At 29.6% G+C, this 22168-nt stretch overlaps 3 protein-coding genes across 3 annotated transcripts; 2 read left to right on the forward strand and 1 right to left on the reverse strand.

Annotated features, from left to right (window-relative positions):
• The first annotated feature begins 3267 nt into the window (after positions 1-3267).
• Positions 3268-6868, forward strand: LOC130014478 (alpha carbonic anhydrase 7-like). Its single transcript, XM_050359486.2, has 7 exons — positions 3268-3453; positions 3977-4194; positions 4837-4943; positions 5083-5185; positions 5627-5794; positions 5892-5945; positions 6638-6868. The coding sequence occupies exons 1-7, from the start codon at positions 3366-3368 to the stop codon at positions 6722-6724; spliced, it is 825 nt and encodes a 274-aa protein (XP_050215443.1). The 5' UTR covers positions 3268-3365; the 3' UTR covers positions 6725-6868.
• Positions 6869-10143: 3275 nt separating this feature from the next.
• Positions 10144-15500, forward strand: LOC126666649 (alpha carbonic anhydrase 7-like). The gene is made up of 7 exons (XM_050359501.2): positions 10144-10335; positions 10609-10826; positions 11137-11243; positions 11377-11479; positions 12198-12363; positions 14811-14866; positions 15197-15500. The coding sequence occupies exons 1-7, from the start codon at positions 10248-10250 to the stop codon at positions 15263-15265; spliced, it is 807 nt and encodes a 268-aa protein (XP_050215458.1). The 5' UTR covers positions 10144-10247; the 3' UTR covers positions 15266-15500.
• A 1017-nt stretch (positions 15501-16517) lies between these two features.
• Positions 16518-18632, reverse strand: LOC126666135 (lysM domain receptor-like kinase 4). Its single transcript, XM_050359092.2, has one exon. The coding sequence runs from the start codon at positions 18412-18414 to the stop codon at positions 16621-16623; it is 1794 nt and encodes a 597-aa protein (XP_050215049.1). The 5' UTR covers positions 18415-18632; the 3' UTR covers positions 16518-16620.
• Positions 18633-22168: the final 3536 nt, after the last annotated feature.

Raw genomic sequence — 22168 nt, forward strand, 5'->3', positions numbered from 1 at the left:
TACTTCTTACAATGAGGCTATTACATATATTCAATGGTAAGAAGCTATGACATAAGAACTTAAATATCTGACTAAAAATAATACTTGGAAACTCATAACTTTACCTACAGGGAAATATCATATGGGGTCCCGTTTACAAGATTAAACAACAGTTTGATGGATCCATAGAGAGATATAAATCCATATTAGTAGCTAAGGACTTTACACGACAATCTGGTTTATATTATTGGACACTTTCTCTCCTGCTGCCAACATAAATGCAATAGAACATTACTTGCTTTAGCTTCTATCAAACATTGAAATTTTCATTAGTTAGATATAATAGCATAGTGAGCTGGACAATTCAGTTACAACTGAATTCAAAAATATGATTTAACTTAGCCTGATTTGGAGGGTTAATTCCTTTTTAGTTTGTTAGCGAGATGTTAACATGCTTTTATCATGTTTTTAGTTTTTTAATCTTTCTTCCATATCAGCAATTGATATGTGTAAAAATATCAACTGTAACTGTCTTTCGTAATCAATGAGAAAGTTAGTGACATTTCTAATAGCTCCCAATGCTTATAGTGATTCTATAAACCATTAATAAGCTATATTATAACATCCCACGTCAAAAGTCTGAGATGGTTTGAGTGGCTTATAATGCTTAGAAATCAACTACCAAATTAACTTGGTTTGACCATTTTGAGCCAATAGATTTAGCTTGAAAGTTAATTTGGGCCAATTGAGTTCGGGCTGCTACAGTGATATAACATCACATCGAAAGTGTGAGGATGATTTGAGTGACTTATAATACTTAGTTTCAACTACCAAATGCACTACCAGTGTATTAGACTTAAAAATTAATTTAGGCTCGTTGAGTCCAGACTGTTACAATTAGTATCAGAGCCACTCAGGTGCTTTGTAGTGTGTCGGACCTGGAGAAGGAGAGGGTGTTGATGAACCACAACACTTGAGTGTGGTTTGGAATAGGACTTGAAGCTAGTCACGATGCGGACGTCGCAAAATTAAGGAGCACTGAGTGTAATATCCGACATCGAAAATGTGAGCATAGTTTGAGTGACTTATAATGCTAAGGATTCAATTACCAAATTAAATTTGATTAACTATTTAAAACCACTTGATTAGGTCTGAAAATAATTTTAAGCCAGTAGTACTGTTACATATATTGTTCATAGTTCAAAACATATCATCCATGTTTCAATAAAAAGTGTGAATGTAAAACTTAATAAGGACACCTAAATTCTAACCTTTTGAATGATTCCTCTAAAGAAAAGGAAGATTAAATTATATATTATAGAATTATAATTGCTTTTATGATAAGTAGGAGAAGTGAAATGCTGAAATTTAATCTTGATTAAGTTGAATACTACGACGGATTTTAGTGTTTTTCCTTTCTTCAATTTAGAAATTGATTAGCTATAGACACGATAAGGGGGTCATCATTAACTTGATACGCACATTTTATTTGACAAATATATTGTTAAGACTCTTTAATTGCAAGATTAACAAACTGCCTTGACACACAAGGAAGGTCAAAAGTGCTAGCTAGAAATTTAATTAGGTCAAAATTGAAAGTTAAATATATGTTTAAAGACATAATATGTCTTGTTACTTATTTAAATAATACAATTATAATCAGGTTAGTCCCCTTTATCAACACCAGAATACCAACTCTCACCCACTACCATACCATTACAGAAAACCTAAATGGAGTAATTTCTTAGGAAATCCGTAAATTTTCAAATTAAGAGATTTCATGATCTCCGCATTTAATCAACTTAATGGATTCTAGAACATGAAATAGATTAATGTAGTTAATTAGCCGGTCAATATTTTTTAATTTATGTTAGTAAATTTGATTTTATTTATCACAATGGGTAGAAAAATCAAATTTTTTTAATTCTAAGGTACGAAATTCCCATCATTAAGCTATGTCTTTTTAGGGGCGTAAATTGAAATTTTCAGCTTGGATTGAATAATGAAAATTTTCAATTTATTGAAATTATGATCCTTTTTATCTTATTGATATGAAGGTATGATTTATGAAAAATTTATAAACATGTCCAATTACAAAAAATAAGAAGAAAAATAGAAAATAATTCCCTTTAATATAAATGAAGAAAAAAGATTATCTTTAACTAAGTTTGAAGTGTGAAAAACTTCTGCAAATGTAATTACTTAGTCATACACACGTGAATATCAAAACTAATTAACAGACTTGAAAAAGGAAAATATGAAACAGAATTAAAGTTTAATAGGTAATATGGATAAATGTTTTATGATCTGAAATCAAAAAAGTAAAAAGAAGGATGTGCAAGAGAAGAAAAATAACCGATGACTAAAGAAAAAATTGCATGAGATGAGACAAAAATGGACAAAATAACTTATCAACCCGATTATCTGAATCAAAATTAAAAAAAAAAAAATTTAATTAAATGATTTAAGAGTTTGGATTTAGATTTAAATTTATGGTTTACGGTTTAAATTTAAAGTTTAAAGTTTTAAAAATTATTATTAACCGTTTTTTAAGTAATATTTTTTTTTATGAATTATAAGCGTGTGTGCGTGCGTTTGCATGTGTGAATTTTAGATTTTTTTTAAATATTTAAAATAAAATATCATTTTATTTTATATACGTAAATAAAACTAAATAAAAAAGTACAGAAAAGATACTTATTTAAAAATTTAAGTTTTTTTAGACTACGCCTAAAATTTTATTTTATCTTCTTTTTGAATTGGACCTCCTATAGTTACATTGTTAAAAACTATAAAACTAAAAATTTAAATTATTTGAATAGTTAACCGGTTAAATAATTAACTACTTTAAATTTTTAATTTAAAAAAATTATAATATTACATATCGGTTTATTGTGGTTAGAGAGCGGCCACTAATTCGGAATCTGTTGCAATAAATATATTGTAAATTTATGAATATATGAATTTTTATTCTAGATCATTCTATAAGGAAGAAAGATTGAATATAGGACAAAACAGTAATAAAAAAATGAAACAAAAGACCACCTGATCAACATTTCTTTTTCAAACTACATGTCATCATAATTCATAAAGAAACACTTATTTATAAGCAAAAGTTGACTTGTATTGTATGTTCAAAATTTGCCAGCTGAAATGGAAACAAAGTATGTGATGACGATCTTATGGAAGAAATCAATTCTGGTACCAGTCAATTAATCAAACATTTTTTAATTTTTACATTCATATTGGAGATTGTTCTATAAATATGAGATTACAATCTAAATATTTTTCCATCTTCACATTTATACTATTATAACCTAAAGCTCTTTCTAAAGCTCTAATCAAACCCTAAAAAAATATACATTGGTTTAAAAAAATTAATCAAGATGGGAAAATTTGCAATCCAAGTCTTGTTTTTCACCTTCTTCTTTGCATTTCTCTTGCTTATCCTCCCAACAACATCACAAGAAGTCGGTAAGTAGCATGTCGATTTGATAGCTTCCAGTTCGAATTTAAAAAAATTGCAGTTACTGAGTGTTTTACTGGATGACTACTGACATTTAATTTGTTATATTTGGTAACTAAACTTTCATTTATACATAATTACCGCATGAATTCATGCCAATAATTACATGTGTAACAATGGAAGATTGTATGGTTATTCAACTTTACAGTCACTATACAAGTAACTATTTTTTTTTTGTCAAAAATAGTAATCGACTCTTTCGAGTTTCAATTGTTAGTTGTTAGAGGAGGTGGTTTTCCATAAGTAACTATTGACCTGAATTTTAATAGTAACCTCTCGTTATTGTAAAAATGAAAGCTTAATTATCAAAATAGAAAATTTGAATTGTCACAGTAATTACAAGAAATTTTAACTCCTTTCAGTTCACAATAGTATACCTCACTACGAGTTCCGCATGTTTTTTCGCTCTTGCCCGAGGCATTAATTACGGTTCTTATTATAATAATGTGTCGTATCTTTTTGGTTGCACAGAAAATGAGAGAGAATTTGATTACGAGAGAAATGGCGAAAAGGGACCTGCTCAATGGGGAAAGATGCATAAAGAATGGAGTGTATGTAGCAATGGCACAATGCAATCTCCAGTTGATTTGCTAGATCAAAGAGTTGAAGTTGTTTCTCATTTGGGAAGACTTAGTAGAAGTTATAATCCTGCTAATGCCACTCTCAAGAATAGAGGCCATGATATTATGGTAAGCGAAATCGTTGTCTAAACTCGGTTCATGTTGGTCCATCCACACATGAGTGAGCTCGATAATTAAAAACAGTAAAAAAATTAGTGTGAGGGGTTTATAAAGATCCGATTTAAGTAAGAAAAAATAGATTATGGAAGAGGAAACAAACGTTAAAATAGAAATACTAACTCATTCTTTATAATAAAAACTTCATAATTTAAATTTACATGATAGATAAAGTACATTCAAAAACATTCTTAATGTCCATCATAAAGAATTATTATGTGAATTCGGTTTATCACGTAAGATTATAATTCTTTTAGCTAATAATATGGCATGTAGCACGTAATTGGTTAAAAACTCCAAAGTCCAATCAGTATATGATTATTTAACCAATACGCCAAACAGCGGTTAAACTAAAATTAAAATTTAGAGGGGCTAATTAAACAAAATTTAAAGGATATATTTTGTAAAAAATAAAAACATTTGCGATCGGTTGCCCTCTCACCCTCCAAGATAGTTCCGTCCTTGATTTCAAGTGTCACAGTGTAGGCGAAAAATTATAATTTAAAATGATGAACTAGATTCAAATATCTCACCTTCTCCAACAATGTCACTGACATTAAAATAATGTTAATTTTGGTGTTTGTATGGTTGCAGTTAGAATGGGAAAGTGGAGCAGGAACAATTGAAATAAATGGAACAGAATATATTCTTAAACAATGTCATTGGCATTCTCTTTCTGAGCACACCATTGATGGAAGAAGGTATTTATTTATTTATTTAATTAGTCATCTCTTTAATTTTCTTTTTAAGTTAAAACAAAAACAAAAAATGGAAGATTTGCGTAATAATTTATTTTTATTATTATTGTTATTTAAAATTTATTTATTTGATGAAATGTAGGTTTGCTCTAGAGCTGCATATGGTTCATGAAAGCCTTGATGGAAAAGTTGCTGTGGTTGGGATTATGTACATCATTGGAAGACCAGACTCTTTCTTATCATCTGTAAGTTGCTGTTGGTTTTTTCTGTTTTTTGGTTTTTTAAAATTTAAAACCGAATCAAATCAATTTGTAAAAATCTCTAATTTATAGACTAAACCAACTATATTTGGTTTGTTTAGTTTATTTTTCGGTTAAATCGGTTGGTGCACACTCCTTTCAGTGAGTGCAATTACTTATCTTCATTGGTTACTTAAACATCATCTACCTCCTTAATTTGCACATGATGAAGAATAAACAGTAAAATTAACTTACCAATAAACTATACTTCAAATAATATAAGTGCGAAGTATAATTTTATTAAGTCGTGAGTTCATTTTCTTACACAAGCGCTTCCTTTTTCCCAATTATAAAAAAAAACGCTAGATTCACTTTCTCTATCGACTAATCCTTTAAATTTGTCAAAATTTATGTGCTAATTGTCTTTTTATTTTCCCTCTTTGTTAGCTAACAGAACATTTAAAATCAATTAGTGGAACTTATGAAGAAGTAAGATCTGTGGGAATAGTAAATCCAAAGGACATAAAGATAGGAAGTCGAAAATATTACAGATACATTGGATCTCTTACAGTTCCTCCTTGTACTGAGAATGTTCTTTGGACTATGATTAAAAAGGTTCGAATCAAATAATCTCAATTTTATTTTCCACAAAAATAATATTATCATTCTATTAATAATATAAATCTAATAATTCTTGTTACTATTATTTCAGGTCAGGACCGTTACTAGAGAACAAGTGAGGCTGCTTCGAGTAGCTGTTCATGATGTAAGATGATTTTATTATCTTAATTACATATTTGGTAAAAGTTATTATAATAAAAATATTATAATAAATAAATAAATTTTCATAAGGTTAAATAGATAATTTCTTAAAATTTAGTGAGTTTATTTGTTAATTATAAACTAATTTATTATAAAAATAAGTTAAGGCACTTTAACTTTAACAGTTAGGTCCTTCATTCTTTTACTTACTATGTTTAGGTATTGATTATTTTGACTAGCAAAATTGACGAATCAAACTGTTAAAATTAATTTTTTAAAATTTTCATGTCAATTCAGTCATATTTATAGATAAATAAAATTATTTTTTCAATTTTTAATTATTGGTATCTAAATCTGTTCAAGGTAGTAGGGTATGAGGACCCCTATGTTCCAGTAATATATATAGCTTGTCTACTTAAAGGGAATTAAACTTTCTTATATATATATTACTGGAAGATAGAGGTCCTCACTTGAATCGAATCAGACTTTTAACATTTTTCAAATTTAAATAGAACTGGATTTATAAAAATCTAAACATATCAAATTGAATAGAACTTCTTAACCGCTCAATTCGATTGTTTTTCGGGTTCTTTTTGTGTAAAAAAATTAAAGATTTGTTTAAATATTTTTAAATTTAACCAAATTACTTAACAATATGTTTGCAAATTATTTGACAATATGTTTGCAATTTTTCAGGAATCTGATACAAATGCAAGACCAGTACAGCAAATGAATGGACGCTCGATGCATCTTTACAGACCAGAAGTCGATAGTGATGATTAAATTATTATTATTTTTTTTGTTAAGTCGATGAATAATTATTTCATTTACATTGATGAGTTAGATAGGCTAGAAATAAAATCATCTGAGTAAAGATCATCATAGATGGCTGTCCCTGTTGCTATTAATTATAAATTTCCTTCATTATTTTCGGCCTAGCTAGCAACAGTTGTTTTTATAACATGAATTAGTATTATGATAAAAGAAAATTGATAATACATGTTGTCAATATAAAACTTCGGCTGAACCAAACAAGCCCAAAATAATGAAAATTTTCAATTTTTTAAATTTAATTATCATTTTTCATGACACAATTCATACTAGAATCTTCGCACTTTACGTTTTCTGTTACTTCATCCTTATCTGATTTAAATCCTTCATCTCTCTACTACCAAAATACAGATAGAAAGTCTCCAGATGGACGAAATTTGAAAAATAAAGCTTACTCGATGTTAGTTAACGGTGCTAAATTAAAAAAAATTGGAAAATTTCATTACTATGGCCCTCCATTTTGCTAGTTTTGTGTATTTCATCCTTCCACTTTGCACTTTTTATTTACTTTATCATTTTTTACATGCCAGTCTCTTTGAGCCCGTAGGTGAAATTGTCTAGCCTCAAAATTTTAAATCTCTGTATAATTTTTTGTCAAAGAGTACTTCAATAATTTAAGTAAATTTTTATGACTTACCAAGAAATTTGCTAATTGTATGAAGTATTCTTTTTATAATTTTTTCAACTTTTTATATTTTAAAATAAAACTTTATATAGTCAATTTTTTTATAATATTAGATTAAATTTATCAAAATATTTATTCACAGATATCCACTGCTTTAATGGCTCAAAATTTCAAACCTTCTGCTGATGATCCTTCATTATTAATAAAGTCCACTGCCAGTACTTTCATAGCTCTTTTGATCTATGTGGATGATGTCATAATTGCCAGCAATTCTCAGAATGAAATACAACAGATCAAAGATTACTTGCATACTACCTTTAGCATTAAAAATCTTGGAAAATTAAAGTATTTTCTAGGCATTGAGGTTGCCAGATCTTCTAAAGGTATCTCTTTATACCAAAGAAAGTATGCTCTTGATCTATTGAAGTCTATAGGTTTTCTGCATGCTAAACCTGCTCCTACTCCTATGATAACATCTAAAAAGCTCAGCAAAGAAGATAGTGCTTCTCTCACAAATAACTTTTCATACAGACAACTTGTTGGCATGCTTTTATACTTATGTGTTACTAGGCCTGATATTTCATTTGCTGTCCAGCAACTACCTCAGTTCTTGGATTATCCCTGGCAAAGGTCTTTTCTTCTCTTCTGCTTCCAGTCTTCATTCTCAAGCATTCACAGATTCTGACTGGGCTACATGCATGGATACTAGGAGGTCCATTTCTGGATATTGTGTGTTCTTAGGATCTTCTCTTATCTCATGAAGAGCTAAGAAGCAGCAGTGTCCAGATCTAGCTCTGAAGCTGAATATAGAGCTTTGGCCATTCTTACTTGTAAAGTGCAATGGTTATCTTTTCTTTTGCATGATCTTTAATACAAAGCTTCTAAGCCTACTACTATCTACTGTGATAACCAATCTGCAATCCAGCTTGCTCACAATCATATCTACCATGAGAGATCTAAACACATTGCCATTTATTGTCATTTCATTAGAGAAAAATTGGTTGAAGGAGTTATCAAGTTATTGCATGTGTCTTCAGTTAATCAACTAGCTGATTGTCTCACAAAACCACTACCAACTCATATGTTTGCTACTTCAATTTCCAAGCTGGGATTATCCAGTTTGAGGGAGGATAACCAGGTTTTATTCTGCAGTAGGTTGCAGCAGATCCTTTTCTGATGCTTCAAGAGTGTGAAGCCTTGGATTCTGTTACTTAGTCAAGAAGTAACCAGTTGGACTTTTAGCTCAATTAAGATGTGTATGTTGCTGATGTGGCAGAGCAAGAAGGAACACGTGCTTAGTTGGTTTATTTAGCTAGCTAGTTAGTAACAGAAAAGATTCTTTTTCTATTTTATCAAAAAATAACCGCCTTTTCTTGTGCTATAAAAGGAGAAGTTGAGTTCATTTCTTTGTAATCTAAAATTTTGATAAATCAATAAAGCTTTTAATTTCTTATATCATGTTTGTGCACGAGGGGACCACGACACATCTAGTTAAACCCACGCCTCAACTGGTAAAAAGAAATTCATAATCGGTAGAATGACTAGATAAAGAATGCTCAAGTGCAGTCAATAGTAATGTTTTTGGAATCGGGGAGAACATATATATATATCAAGTACCCCAATCAATTTAATTTTAATAAAAAAATAAAATGATGTCATTTAATAAAGATTTAAAATTTAAAACTAAAATGATATCGTTTTTAGCAGTTAGAGACTGTATATTATGATTTTTAGTTGTAAGGGGACTAAAAAAAGTTGGGTACATTTCTATTATTCACTCTCGTCTTACAGAGACTGAGACTCACTCTCCAAGTCCATTTAGAAGAAAAAAATAGTGCTATTTATAATAGAAGAGAGACGATATAAAAAATATTGGATAGAAATAAAATAGAAAAATAGAGGGACCTTAGTGATATATGAATTAAGGTATTATCTATTGATATGCCATATCTGAAAATTTCATATTTGAAATATGTATTATTTGATCTTAATATAAATATATAAAATATTACCTTTAACTAAGTTTGAAGTGTGAAAAGCTTTTGCAAATGTGATTACTTAGTCATTCACACGTGAATAATACACTAAGAGAACAACTAAGAAGTTATGAAAAAAACGTTTAAAATAGCCAGTACGGATCATTGTTTTTTTTTCTTTTGAAATTGTACGGATAATTGTTTTAAGATTTGAAACCAACAAACAAAAGAAAACGGACACTACTACAGGAGAAAAAAAAAATCAATGACTAAAAAAAGACATAAAATGATACGGATATAAAATTATCAAAACAAAAAAGCGGCAACCGATGGAAATTAAAGAGCGGCTACTCACTCTGCTTCTTAATTTCACTTTTTCTATAATATTAATTATATAGTTAATAACTTTTTTTTGAATGATAATAAACACAAAAAGTGGTTAAACTAAATATTTTTTAGTAAATTAATGAATATAAATTCCAGATCATTCTATAAGCAGGAAAGATTGGATATTGTTTTTGAGAAATTTGATAAAATAATGCAACAAAAGACCACCTCATGAAATGCATGTTATCATATAATTAAGGCTTATTTATAAGCAAATGTTGACTTGTATTCATAATCTTGTCCTTTGTCTTCCTATATTCAAAACATGCCAGCTGAAATAGAAACAGTTCTACCAGTCAATTAATCAAATAATTTTTGATTTTTGCATTCATATGGGAGATCGTTCTATAAATATGAGAATACAATCTAAATCTTTTTCCATATTCACATATACTATAACCTAAAGCTCTCTTTAAGGCTCTAATCAAACCCTAAATATATATAAAAAAAAAACAGTCAATTTCTTTTTTAGAATAATTAAAGTGGGATGGCAAAACTTGCAATCCAAGTCTTGTTTTTCACCTTCTTCTTTGCATTTCTCTTGCATATCCTTCCTACAATGTCACAAGAAGTTGGTAAGTAGCATGTCACTACAAGTACAAAATAATTTTCCGACTATGCAAAAAAAATGCAATTTGTAAATGCCAATTTTGTACCGGAATTCCCGTCATAAGTGTGTGACGAAATAGTGACAGAAAGTGCTATTATAAAATTTTATAACGGAAATTTTTGTCATAAAAATTTATGATCGATGTTTTGTCACAAATTTTACATAAATTAATTGATAGTCTCTTTATAGTGCTTGACGGTTCTTATTAATTGGTTTAGTTTTTTTTTTGGTTGAACAGAAAATGAGAGAGAATTTGATTACGAGAGAAATGGCGAAAAGGGACCTGCTCAATGGGGAAAGATGCATAAAGAATGGAGTGTATGTAGCAATGGGACAATGCAATCTCCAGTCGATTTGGTAGATCAAAGAGTTGAAGTTGTCTCTCATTTGGGGAGACTTAATAGAAGATATAAGCCCTCTAATGCTACTCTCAAGAATAGAGGTCATGATATTATGGTAAGCAAAATAGTTCTCTAAACTCGGTCTCTCACATTTTTGAACTCGATTTTAAAATAGTTACGAAATTCTGTGAGACGAGTCTTGTAAGACCCGATTTAAGTAACAAATTCGGCTATGACTGACGAAATAAGCGTTAAAGTAGCAATACTAATTAGTTCTTTTAGTTATTACTCGATCTTTATAATGAAAAATTCATAATTTTAACAATTATGTAACATTTCACAATGTCGATAAAAATTTATAATTTTAAGCGATGAACTGGATTGAATTAAAATAATGCTAATTTGGTGTATTTTTGTGGTGGTAGCTGGAATGGGAAAGTGGAGCGGGAACAATAGAAATAGATGGAACAGAATATATTCTTAAACAATGTCATTGGCATTCTCTTTCTGAACACACCATTGATGGCAGGAGGTATAAATTTATTGATATAATTAATCATCACTTTAATTTCCTTTTTAAGTTAAAACAAAAATAAAAAATATAAGATTTGTATGATACTTTATTTATTATTATTATTTAAAACAAAATTATTTTTGAAATGTAGGTTTGCTCTAGAGCTGCATATGGTTCACCAAAGCCTTGATGGAAAAGTTGCTGTTGTTGGGGTTATGTACATCATTGGTAGACCAGACTCTTTCTTGTCATCTGTAAGTACAGTTATTTATATTCAGTGTTAAACCCGTCCCGGCCTGGCCGGTTCAACGGGAGAGCCTGGAACCCATTAAAACTTGTTTGATCCGTCGGGATACCCGGAAAACCTGGTTCAAATTTACTGAGTTTTACGGATTTTTTTCATTACAATTATTTATTCATTCCAGACTTAAAGACTGAACAATACAACTCTTAATACGCATACATATTATAGAATGTAATGTTTTATTTAATATTTTAATATATTATAATTTATGTTATATACAAAAATTTTTATAATTGGAGAGGGGGAGCGCTTAAGGGAGGATTTGAACCCACGACCTTGACAGTTTTCAGTCCAACGCTTATTCCATTTGAGCTATAGCTCGTTGGTTACGATTCTATCTTTTTAATATACTTCATTATATAAAGTATTTATTTCTCATAGAATGCACATTTAATTATGAATTTTTTTATGAATTGGTTCAATCCCCGTTCGATCTCGATTGAACCTCTAATCCTTCATTTTCTGTCCTTTTCGGTTCAATGGCCGGATCAGGTTTGGAAACCAGGACGGGAGACTAAGCTAAGATTAAAAGTTGTTAAAAGATAATAGAATTCGTTTGCCTCCTTAATTTGCAAAATATGGACAATTAATCTAAAATTAACTTCTTTTGCTATCAATTAATCCCTTAAGTTTTTCAATTCTATAATGTTTATTTTCCTCTTTGTTAGCTAACAGAAGATTTAAAATCAATTGGTGGAACTAAAGAAGAAGTAAGAGGTGTGGGAGTAGTTAATCCAAAGGACATAAAAATTGGAAGTAGAAAGTATTACAGATATATTGGATCTCTTACCATTCCTCCTTGTACAGAGAATGTGCTTTGGACTATGATAAAAAAAGGTTTTGATCAAATATTTTCAATTTTATTTCCCACAAAACAAATATTATTATGAGAAGATTAGGATAATACTCTATTTTCTAAATTAATTTGATTTCCTACCTCAATAAGGAAAAGATAGAGAAAATACCTCATCATTCTAATACTTTTATTTTTTTACTCTAAAGCATGTTTATATTATGATTATACCTACTTTTTATTAATTTTTTACTCTAAGTATATATTTTTACTCTAACCATATGACAACTGTCATATTTTTATATTTCTTTCTTTTTTCTCTCTCTCCTCTCTCCTCTCTCCTCTCTCCTCTCTCCTCTCTCTTCTTCTTCTTCTTCTTCTTCTTCTTCTTCTTCTGTTCTTCGTCAATTTTTTCTTCTTTTTTATTTCTTCTTTTCTTCTCCATTTTTTTCTTTCTTCTCTATCGTTCCTTCATCGCTCCGCCGCCCTTTCTTCATCGCTCCACCGTCGCTCCACTGTTCTTTCATTTTTTTTTATTTTAGCGAACTTTTCTTTAATTCATGGCGATTATTGCGATTTTTTAACATTCAGATATAAATAAATTACTCTTGATTTTTTTTTCAATTTAAGATCTAAAAATTTGCATGAAAAAACAATATTATGATGAAAAAACGATTTTCTGCAAAAAAACAGCATCTGATTATCATATGATTATCATAACACTGCATAAAAAATGATTTTTTATAAAAAAAAAATCTCAGATTATCATATGAATATCACTGTATTATCATAATGTTATCATAACACTGCATAAAGAAAGATTTTCTACAAAAAAAATTGATTATCATGTTGTTATCACTGTATTATCATCTCGTAATCATAATATAATCATATGATACCGGGATGATAATGTATTATTGTACCTAAATGATAATGTTATGACAACGACATAATAATAAAATTATGATAACAGTATGATAATATGATACCTATAAGAAAAAAATTACATAAAAAATATGATAACGAGATGATGATGTGAAGAAAATAGTATTACAATGAAGTATAATAAGGTCATGTTATCATACTATTATCGTCACCTTATAATCATAATTTTTTTGTAATTGTTTTTTTCATACATGTATAATATTATCATACTGTTATCATACTGTTATCTTCACATTATCATCTCGTTATCATAATTTTTTTGTAATTATTTTTTTCATACAGATATCATATTATCATACTATTATCTTTACATTATCATCTCATTATCATAATTTTTATGTGATTTGTTTACATATAGGTATCATATTATCATACTATTATCATAACTTTATTATTTTATTATCATCTGGTTATCATACTGGTGTCATGAATCTTTTTGTAATTCTATTTTCACGTACGTTATCATCCAGTTATCATAAGCTTACCATAATTCATTATCATCTAATTATCATACTCCAGTGTTATGATAACGACATGATAATCAGAAACTATTTTATCATACATTATCATAGATATTATCATATATGTACCATAAATATTATCATCTCGTTATCATATGATAAAACATTATCATATGACACTATTTCTGTAAAAAAAAATTCATGTAAGTATCATATTATCATACTATATAAGCTTATCATTATATTATCATAAAAACATTATTGTACTATTATCATTATCGTACATTTCTATTATCATAACCTTATCATAATCATATAATGTTATGATAACGATATATTAATACAATGTTATTCATATGATAATCAGACACTGTTTTTTTAGTAAAAAATCAATTTTCTCTGCAGTGTTATGATACTTACATGATAATGCAGTAATGATACTCATATGATAATCAGAAGCTGTTTTTTTTTGCAAAAATCGTTTTTTTGTGCAGAAAATCGTTTTTAATACAGATTTTTAGATTTAGAATTGGAAAAATTCAAGAGTAATTTATGTAGATCTGAAAGTTAAAAGAAATCGTATTAATCACCACGAGTTGAGAAAAATCGCTAAAATCAAATATGAAAAACGGCGGAGCGACGGCGGGATGATGGCGGAACAACGACGGAGCGATGAATTAACGATGAAGAAGAAGAGAATAAAAATGAAGAAGAAATAAAGATAAAGAAGAAGAAGAAGAAGAAGAAAATGAAGAAAAAAATGGCGGAAAAAAAGAACAGAGAAGAAGAAAGTCAATGGAGAGGAAAGAGAGAAAGAGAAAAAGAGAGAGAAAAAAGGAAAAAAATGACAGTTGTCACTTACAAATCCCTAATGATATAGTTAGAGTAAAATAATAATAATGAATAGGTATAATTATAATATAAATAGGTGTTAGAGTAAAAAAGTAAATATATTAAAATAGTGAGGTATTTTTTCTATCTTTTCCTTGTTGAGGTAGAAAATCATATTATTTTTAAAAAGAGAGTATTTTTCCTAATTTTCTCTATTATTATTCTCAAATGTTAACCGTTACGATTATTTCAGGTTAGAACCGTTAGTAGAGAACAAGTGAGGCTGCTTCGAGTGGCAGTTCATGATGTAAGTTGATTTTATTATCTTAATTTTCATGTTTGAAGAATTTTTTAAAAATAATGATATTCTAATAGACATTTAAATTTTTATGAGTTTGATATAAAATAAAGTTAAACTGATTTTTTATAAAATAAAGTGAATCTTATTTACTATAAAATAAAACTCATTTTCAAAAGTAGGTCCTTCATCTTTTTAATTTAAAGGTAGATCATGATCCGTACTTGAATCGAACCAAAAATTATTTTTACTTTTTAAAAATTAGAAGAACTGAATTAGAAATTTAAAACACAAATGAGTTTCATAACTTGACACAATATATGCTTGCAATTTTTTCAGGAGTCTGATACAAATGCAAGACCAGTACAACAAATGAATGGACGCTGGATGCATCTTTATAGACCATAAGTAAATAATAATGATTAAATAGTTATTATTGTTTGGTGATTCGATGAATTATTATTTTATTTAGGGATCATTAGCCAAACAATTGATGAGTTCGATGGACTAGAGTTGAAACAATCCGAATAAAGATCATCATAGATAGATGTTCTTGTTGTATATTGAATAAATATTTCTCAATTATTTTGTCAGCAATACACGGAAATTTATATATTTTAAAATTTTATGTTATGTTTCGAAATTTTATTTTTTAAAATCATCCATGTAAGAAGTACTCTCTTCGTTACTTTTTAGATGTCATATTTAATTTTTCTTACCAAATTTTTTGTCCATTATAAATTTTAATAATAAATGTTAAAATATTATTGTTACCTTTATTTTAATTAGTGGAGTAGAGAATGTATTTATTAATATATTGAAATTTAGTATATCTAAATTAGGCTATTCGGTTAAGAATTATGTTTCTGTACCGCAAAATTGGTGAGTCATAGGAGTGTAACCGAGACGGATTAACTCGCAAGATATTTGAAATTGACTCAAAAAATACTTAATAATCGAGTCGAGTTTGAATTAAAGTCACTCAAATTAATCATTAAGTGCGTGCATCAAAATACTCGACTCGATAAGTTAGCTAGCCTAATTAAACTTTAGTTAATATATTCTTTTATCTCGTATTGATTATACATATATATCTACAATGATATTTTTACTTTTATATTAAAATTTAGTCTTTAAACATCTATACATATATAACCTACTGGAGTATAGTCGAAGTGGAGTATCAATTATTCTACTGAATTCGAATTCCAAAAAGAACTCGGACAATTAATCTTAGAAGTACCCAAACTACCAATTTATTTTATTTGGTGATAGAACTTTGATTCGTTTCATTTTAGTTACTAAATTTTAATGGAGGTTTTCCGACTAAAATGCATGTGGCAGCCAAAATTTTCCACGTGACGTTTATTTTTTACTTATATTTTTATAAACATTTGTCACATGTACATAATTTTATTTCAGCGCAATTTTTTTATAGCAAATTATACATACATAATAAGTTTTTAAGCAAAAAAATATAAAATCCGGCTGCCACATATGTTTTTTTCTTTGGAAAACCATATGTCGAAATAAAACTAAAGTTTAATAATTAAATTGAAAAATAAAATAAAATTTGATTATAAAAATAAAATGAATTAAAGTTCAATCACCAAAGTGCTAAAAGAGTAATAATTTGAGTATCACCATATCATTTACCCAGTTAACGATAAACTTCAATTTGCATTTCGAGCTATAAATTTTAAAATCGAGTCGAGTTTAAGCTTGCTAATATTTCGACTCGTCTCGATTCGATTACACCTGACTCATACAAGTCTGACAAGGACTTTTAATATGTCATCCATAGAAGGTCTATGTAAAGGCTCATCTTCCACACAAGCCTTAGCCAAAACACTTAAACATAAGGCCTCGGCAAGACGATAATCATCCTTCAAATTTGGATCAATGAACCTCTTCAATTGTTCAAAACAACCACCTAATTCACTACCACTGCCCCCTCCTAAAAATCTAATACAATCTTTAAATAATGCCCCATCAAAGTCTTCTTTTCCTGATATAATCTCAAGCAAAACTACCCCAAATGCAAAAATATCTACCTTATCCGAAACCGCCCCATAAAGGATGTGCTCCGGCGCAACCCATCCTTCATTGTTCGTCGGCTCTGCACCGGAATTGATCGTTATATTTGTCAGCTTCGCCCGCCAATTCTGAGTCAAATAAATATTTCTTGTATTAACGCACATGTGTGCATACGACGGAAAAATACAATTATGTAGATAGTGAAGAGCGGTTGCTATATCGAAAGCTATTTGCACTCGTCTATGCCATCGGGGCGAACTAGATAACTTGTTAGACAAGCAATCTCTAAGACTACCATTGCTTGGTAAATCAAACACGAGATATGAGTCATCCTCGTCTCCGTTACATACACCGATCAAACTCACGATGTTGATGTGATTTATCCTCGAATGTACGTCGATTACTCGACGAGTTTCTTCAAATCTCATTTGCTTTATCATAATCTCAATGTTATCATCAATCAACCCTTTGTATACTCGATTTCCGATCTTGTTTTCTTCGTCGAAATCTCTCGTCGCGATTTTGAGGTCATCTAGGCAGTAACTTTTCAAGTAATATTTAACTCCAACAAGAAGATCAGGGGATAAAACAGGAGTTGCTGAGCTTCTAGTATTGAATGACTGTAAATTCTCAATCTTTCTTTTAAATAATACTTTTTTTGCATACCATCCACAAGCAATTATTGTTGTACTAATCAGGAAAAACCCAACAACAGAAACTGAAATATACAGATTAATCAACTTTGGATTATTAATTCTGTTTTTTACTGTGATTGTGGGTAAAAAATCAGGAGCAGGAGGTGGAGAATAATAATTCGAATTATTGAAATTGATGACAGGAAATTTTTTCAATGGAATTAAAATTGTTGTGTTGGGATAAATAGTAGGTAAATTCGGTTCAAGATTATTAGCTAGCCATAAATCAACCGAAAATATACCGAATTTTTTAGTTATTACACTTGGTGAATCTCCTTCTATTAATGGGTATGTAATAAAATACATAATTTTACTATTAGAATCAGGACAAGCACATTTTAACGGAACAACAAGTTCTGAGCCAACATTTATATAATTTTCCTGAGATGGGTTTGATTCAAAAAGTGTATTTGATTTTACTAAACCTTCAAAAACTGAACAAGCAATTTCTGACAGAGTAGTTCTTTCGTAAACCATGTAAGTAAAATTATTTACCTGAAAGAAATTATTTTTACAAGAACAGATTACAGGAATAAGAATTTCTGTACCTGGTTTTAGGGACTCTGACGGGGACGGGAGATCATTTACGCGTAACAACTCTTCGGTATCTTTCCGGAATAATCGCGAAATGTTTGAGATAGTATTGAAATTTGAATTGGATCTATAGACAAGAAATGTAGAACATGTTGAGTAGGAAATATTGCAAGTGTATCTTGAACCTGGATTTTTGGTAGTTTCTGAACAATCTGATTTGTCATAAAATTGTTGAGCTTGAATTGAATTAAAGAATACTAAATTCATCAGAAATAAATTGAGAAACAACATTTTGAAAATCTTGAATTAGATCATAAGATCCAATTTAATTGATAAATAGCATTTTCTATCAGATTCATTAGAGAATTGACAAAATTAATTATTAGACTCAAACTGTTGCATATGTCAGCTCTCCAATAAATAATTATTTCAGACATTAGAAAGATTTAAGAAACACACATATTTGCAAGCATCATCAATAGCCGGCCGGCCAATGTTGTATTTAGCTGCAATTGATAATTAAGACACATAATATGTTGTTTATTATTTGGAAATTTTTTCTATTTCTTTTTTTTTTCTCAATAAGTAACTAAAGTATGGGTTGAAAAGAAAATTCAGTTCTTTTCAAAAAAATTATGAGTCTAATTTTTTCAACCGTGTTAACGGAGCTCTTTAAATGTGCAACTCAGTGATCTGTCTGCTCTATTCAATGGTTGTTTTAAACCATAAATTGACTCTTCGGTCTTTAAATGAGTCCGACTGAGAGAATATTAGAAATAAAAAGTTTACTGATAAAATTTCATATCTATGCTCTATAAACACTTCCATTAAGACAATAGAGAACCCCACGAAGGGTAAAAAATCAAAATTTTACTAAGGAAAACAAAACATCCATAAAAGAAGAAGAGAAAATACCAACAGATCTCAGTTCTATAATTATTGACACTAAATAAACTAAATACGAGATTTGGAGAGAAACTAAAGGCGGAAAGATGATTTTGAACCAGAAGTGGCCAAAATCACCTCCCTATTGTTGCGGCTAGGGTGATCAAAAAAAATGAGGGAGAATATAATTTTGACTATTTTAATTCTTTTTTAAAAGGCCAACATACTATTTAAATTTAAATTTTTTTTATCATCAATTATAATTAATTTTTCAGAAAATTAGGATAAATATTTCATTTTTAAAAATGATATGATTTTTTATCTTAATAAGAAAAAGATAAGAAAAATACATCATTCATTTAATATTTTTATTTTTTTTACTCTAACACATTTTTATATTATAACTATACGTACTCTTTGTTATTTTCAATGAACACTTTACCCCCTTAACTTGTGTCAAAATATCAAAAAAGTCTAAAGTAGCAAAACCGGTTCACTTATACCCTGAATTTGTGTAAAGCGTATTAAAAACCCAGTTTTGCTGGCATATCACCATAATTGAAGCATATATTCTTCTCAGGCGAGGACTAGCTCCTCTCCTGGGTTATTCTTGACGAAGAAAACTATTCTTCGTCAAAAACAGGTCTTGCCAAAGACATGCACATGTTCGTGAAGAACAAGTAGGAAGAGCTCCTCCTCCACGCCTGAGACAAGGAAGTGCTGCTCCTAAAGGAGTAGCGGCTCCTCGGAGCATATTTGCTCCTCATGCAAGGAGCAGCTCCTCTCCTGAGTTATTCTTAAGGAAGAACACTATTCTTCGTCAAGAACAAGCCTTGGCAAAGACATGTACCTGTTTGTGAAGAACATATTTGTTCTTCACGAACAGATCTTGATATGTTCGTGAAGAACAAATCTGGATTTTTCCCTCAGGGAAAAACCCACCTTAGAAAAGATGAGTCTCTAGGAAAAAATGTTCGCCGGAAAAAATGGTAACTAACAATACATGGTTTGAAATTGACAACAAAGGATATTGTGATAAGAATCAAGAGACACTACTTGTATGATACAAAGTGTAACTTACCTACGGGTTAAAAGTCAATGGATTTTTGGTATTAGATGTAAGGTCTTAAACCTTAAAAATTCATTATCTCAACCAAGTATGAGACCAATATGAAGTATTAACTCAAAAAGAGTATAAGTTTAGGATGAATTGGAAATACTCAACTAGAGTGTGTAATGAATATAGATTAACAAAGAAAAGTTTGTGATTTCAGTACTGTTAAGGGAATATTGCAACAGGGCGATAGATTGTGTGATCCTCAGATTATCACATAAAGTGGTTTGTCGTAGTACCACAAAGAGGTACTATGATGTCATGGAAGTGTATCCATGGAACGATAGGGTAAAGTATGATAAGGAGAGTAGTAAAGCGTCCAAAGGACCAATAAATCAAACTCGGTGACCATACAGATTTTGGAAACTAATGTCAGATCTAGAATGAAAATGAAAAGAGATGTCAACGGATTTGTAGTCAAATTATCTAGTTGTAACACCCCATAAAATTTTAAGGATCAAAGTATTCCACGCAGGGAATAATTAATAGAACACGGAGAACGTAAATTAAATTTGAGGATAAATTTAATTTATAGTGTCTACGGAAATATAAAATAGTTATAGAAGTTAAAATATTAAATTTAAATATTTATATTTTAACTAACGGGAATTAAAAAATACTTATAAATTAAAATAAAATAATTTATAAGTCCCGGGTGAATATTTTTGGAGTCAATATTCACGGAATATTTTTAGGAAGTTACTCCTAAAATTTTATAGGATTTAGAGATGTAAATTTTATTAAGTGGGACTAATTTAGCCCTAATAAATCTTAAATGATTTATTAAAAATAAAATATGGGTCCCGTGAGAATAAAAGTTACGTTTTTATTCTTACTATGAATTATAGAATTTTTGGGTAAAATTTCTTAAAGTTTAGAGTTTGTTGTCTTTTTAAGTTACGGACGAGTATTTATTTTGGGTCAAAGTAACGCGTAAGTCCCTAAGGACTAATTTTGAATTTCACCAAACTATATATACATGAATTCAAATGTTTGAATTCATTTGCTTCAGCAAACCTAAAACTTAGGATTTCAACAGTTTGTGCTCTCAACGTCGATCGACGGTAGGTTTCTCATTTTCGATCTGATTTCTCGTTTCTAACTCAAAATTTCTTCAGTAATTCGTTAATAATCGAAGTAATAACCGTTATTTTGAATTTGGTTCTATAGAAATCGAATTATATTTGAATATATAACGGTTATCGTAACGAATTGAACGTATACATATTGATTTTACGTTCCGATAGCGGAATTGGATAGATTGGAGTGAATTGATGTTTAAGGTCAAAAATTGGCGTTTTAGCACGTCGAAAAGCCCGAGAAATTGAATTTCCCAATGCTGTGGACATAGAGTGCACGAACGTGCAACAGTTGAGGTGCACGAACGTGCAACGGTTGAGGTGCACGACCGTGCACCATTGTGCACGAACATGGTCCAGCCAAGGTGCACGGACGTGCACCAGGCAGGAAGAGCGTGCACGGGGTTGCACGATCGAGCTGCCACAGTTTGAAGGGGGAGTGTGTTCGTCGAACCGTGAATGATTTAAACCTTAACCAAGACGTTTAAAAGGACTGAAAATGACTTGGAAAATTAAGGACATTCGATTAATTAAAACATGGAGACGTTTTAATTAGGTTCTCTATTAATCAAAATGATTAATAATTAGAGGACTATAAGTTGATATCGAGAACGAGAATATACTAAATACGCTATATATCTAGTATTGTCAATAGAGTCTACTCTTTAGAGTTAGAATTCTTATTTCAATTGTGTTTTAACAACTGTTTTCTAACTAGATCCGACGAGCCAGCTAGCTACCGGACTAGAAGAGTAGAGGGTGTTCGAAAACTGTTTTGTGGATAACGGTTTTGTGAGTTCGCATATTTACTTCTGAATATTAATGCCAAAATGCTTAAAACTAAAAATATTATTAAAATTATATTGCATAGAGTCAATTTGAAACCGATATAGATTCACTGTTATCTTTTGGCCAACAATAGAACTGTGTGATCACCGGTATTAATAAATTATTATATCGTCATTCA

This window comes from Mercurialis annua, linkage group LG1-X, assembly GCF_937616625.2.
Source record: "Mercurialis annua linkage group LG1-X, ddMerAnnu1.2, whole genome shotgun sequence".
Lineage (NCBI taxonomy): Eukaryota > Viridiplantae > Streptophyta > Magnoliopsida > Malpighiales > Euphorbiaceae > Mercurialis > Mercurialis annua.

Excerpts from the sequence above, each read along its gene's own strand:
- LOC130014478 (XM_050359486.2), top strand. The coding sequence starts at position 3,366 with ATGGGAAAATTTGCAATCCAAGTCTTGTTTTTCACCTTCTTCTTTGCA. Across the intron at positions 4,195-4,836 it reads ATAGAGGCCATGATATTATG|TTAGAATGGGAAAGTGGAGC; the intron begins GTAAGCGAAATC and ends GTATGGTTGCAG. Across the intron at positions 4,944-5,082 it reads CACACCATTGATGGAAGAAG|GTTTGCTCTAGAGCTGCATA; the intron begins GTATTTATTTAT and ends GATGAAATGTAG.
- LOC126666649 (XM_050359501.2), top strand. The coding sequence starts at position 10,248 with ATGGCAAAACTTGCAATCCAAGTCTTGTTTTTCACCTTCTTCTTTGCA. Across the intron at positions 11,244-11,376 it reads CACACCATTGATGGCAGGAG|GTTTGCTCTAGAGCTGCATA; the intron begins GTATAAATTTAT and ends TTTGAAATGTAG. Across the intron at positions 11,480-12,197 it reads CAGACTCTTTCTTGTCATCT|CTAACAGAAGATTTAAAATC; the intron begins GTAAGTACAGTT and ends CCTCTTTGTTAG.
- LOC126666135 (XM_050359092.2), bottom strand. The coding sequence starts at position 18,414 with ATGTTGTTTCTCAATTTATTTCTGATGAATTTAGTATTCTTTAATTCA.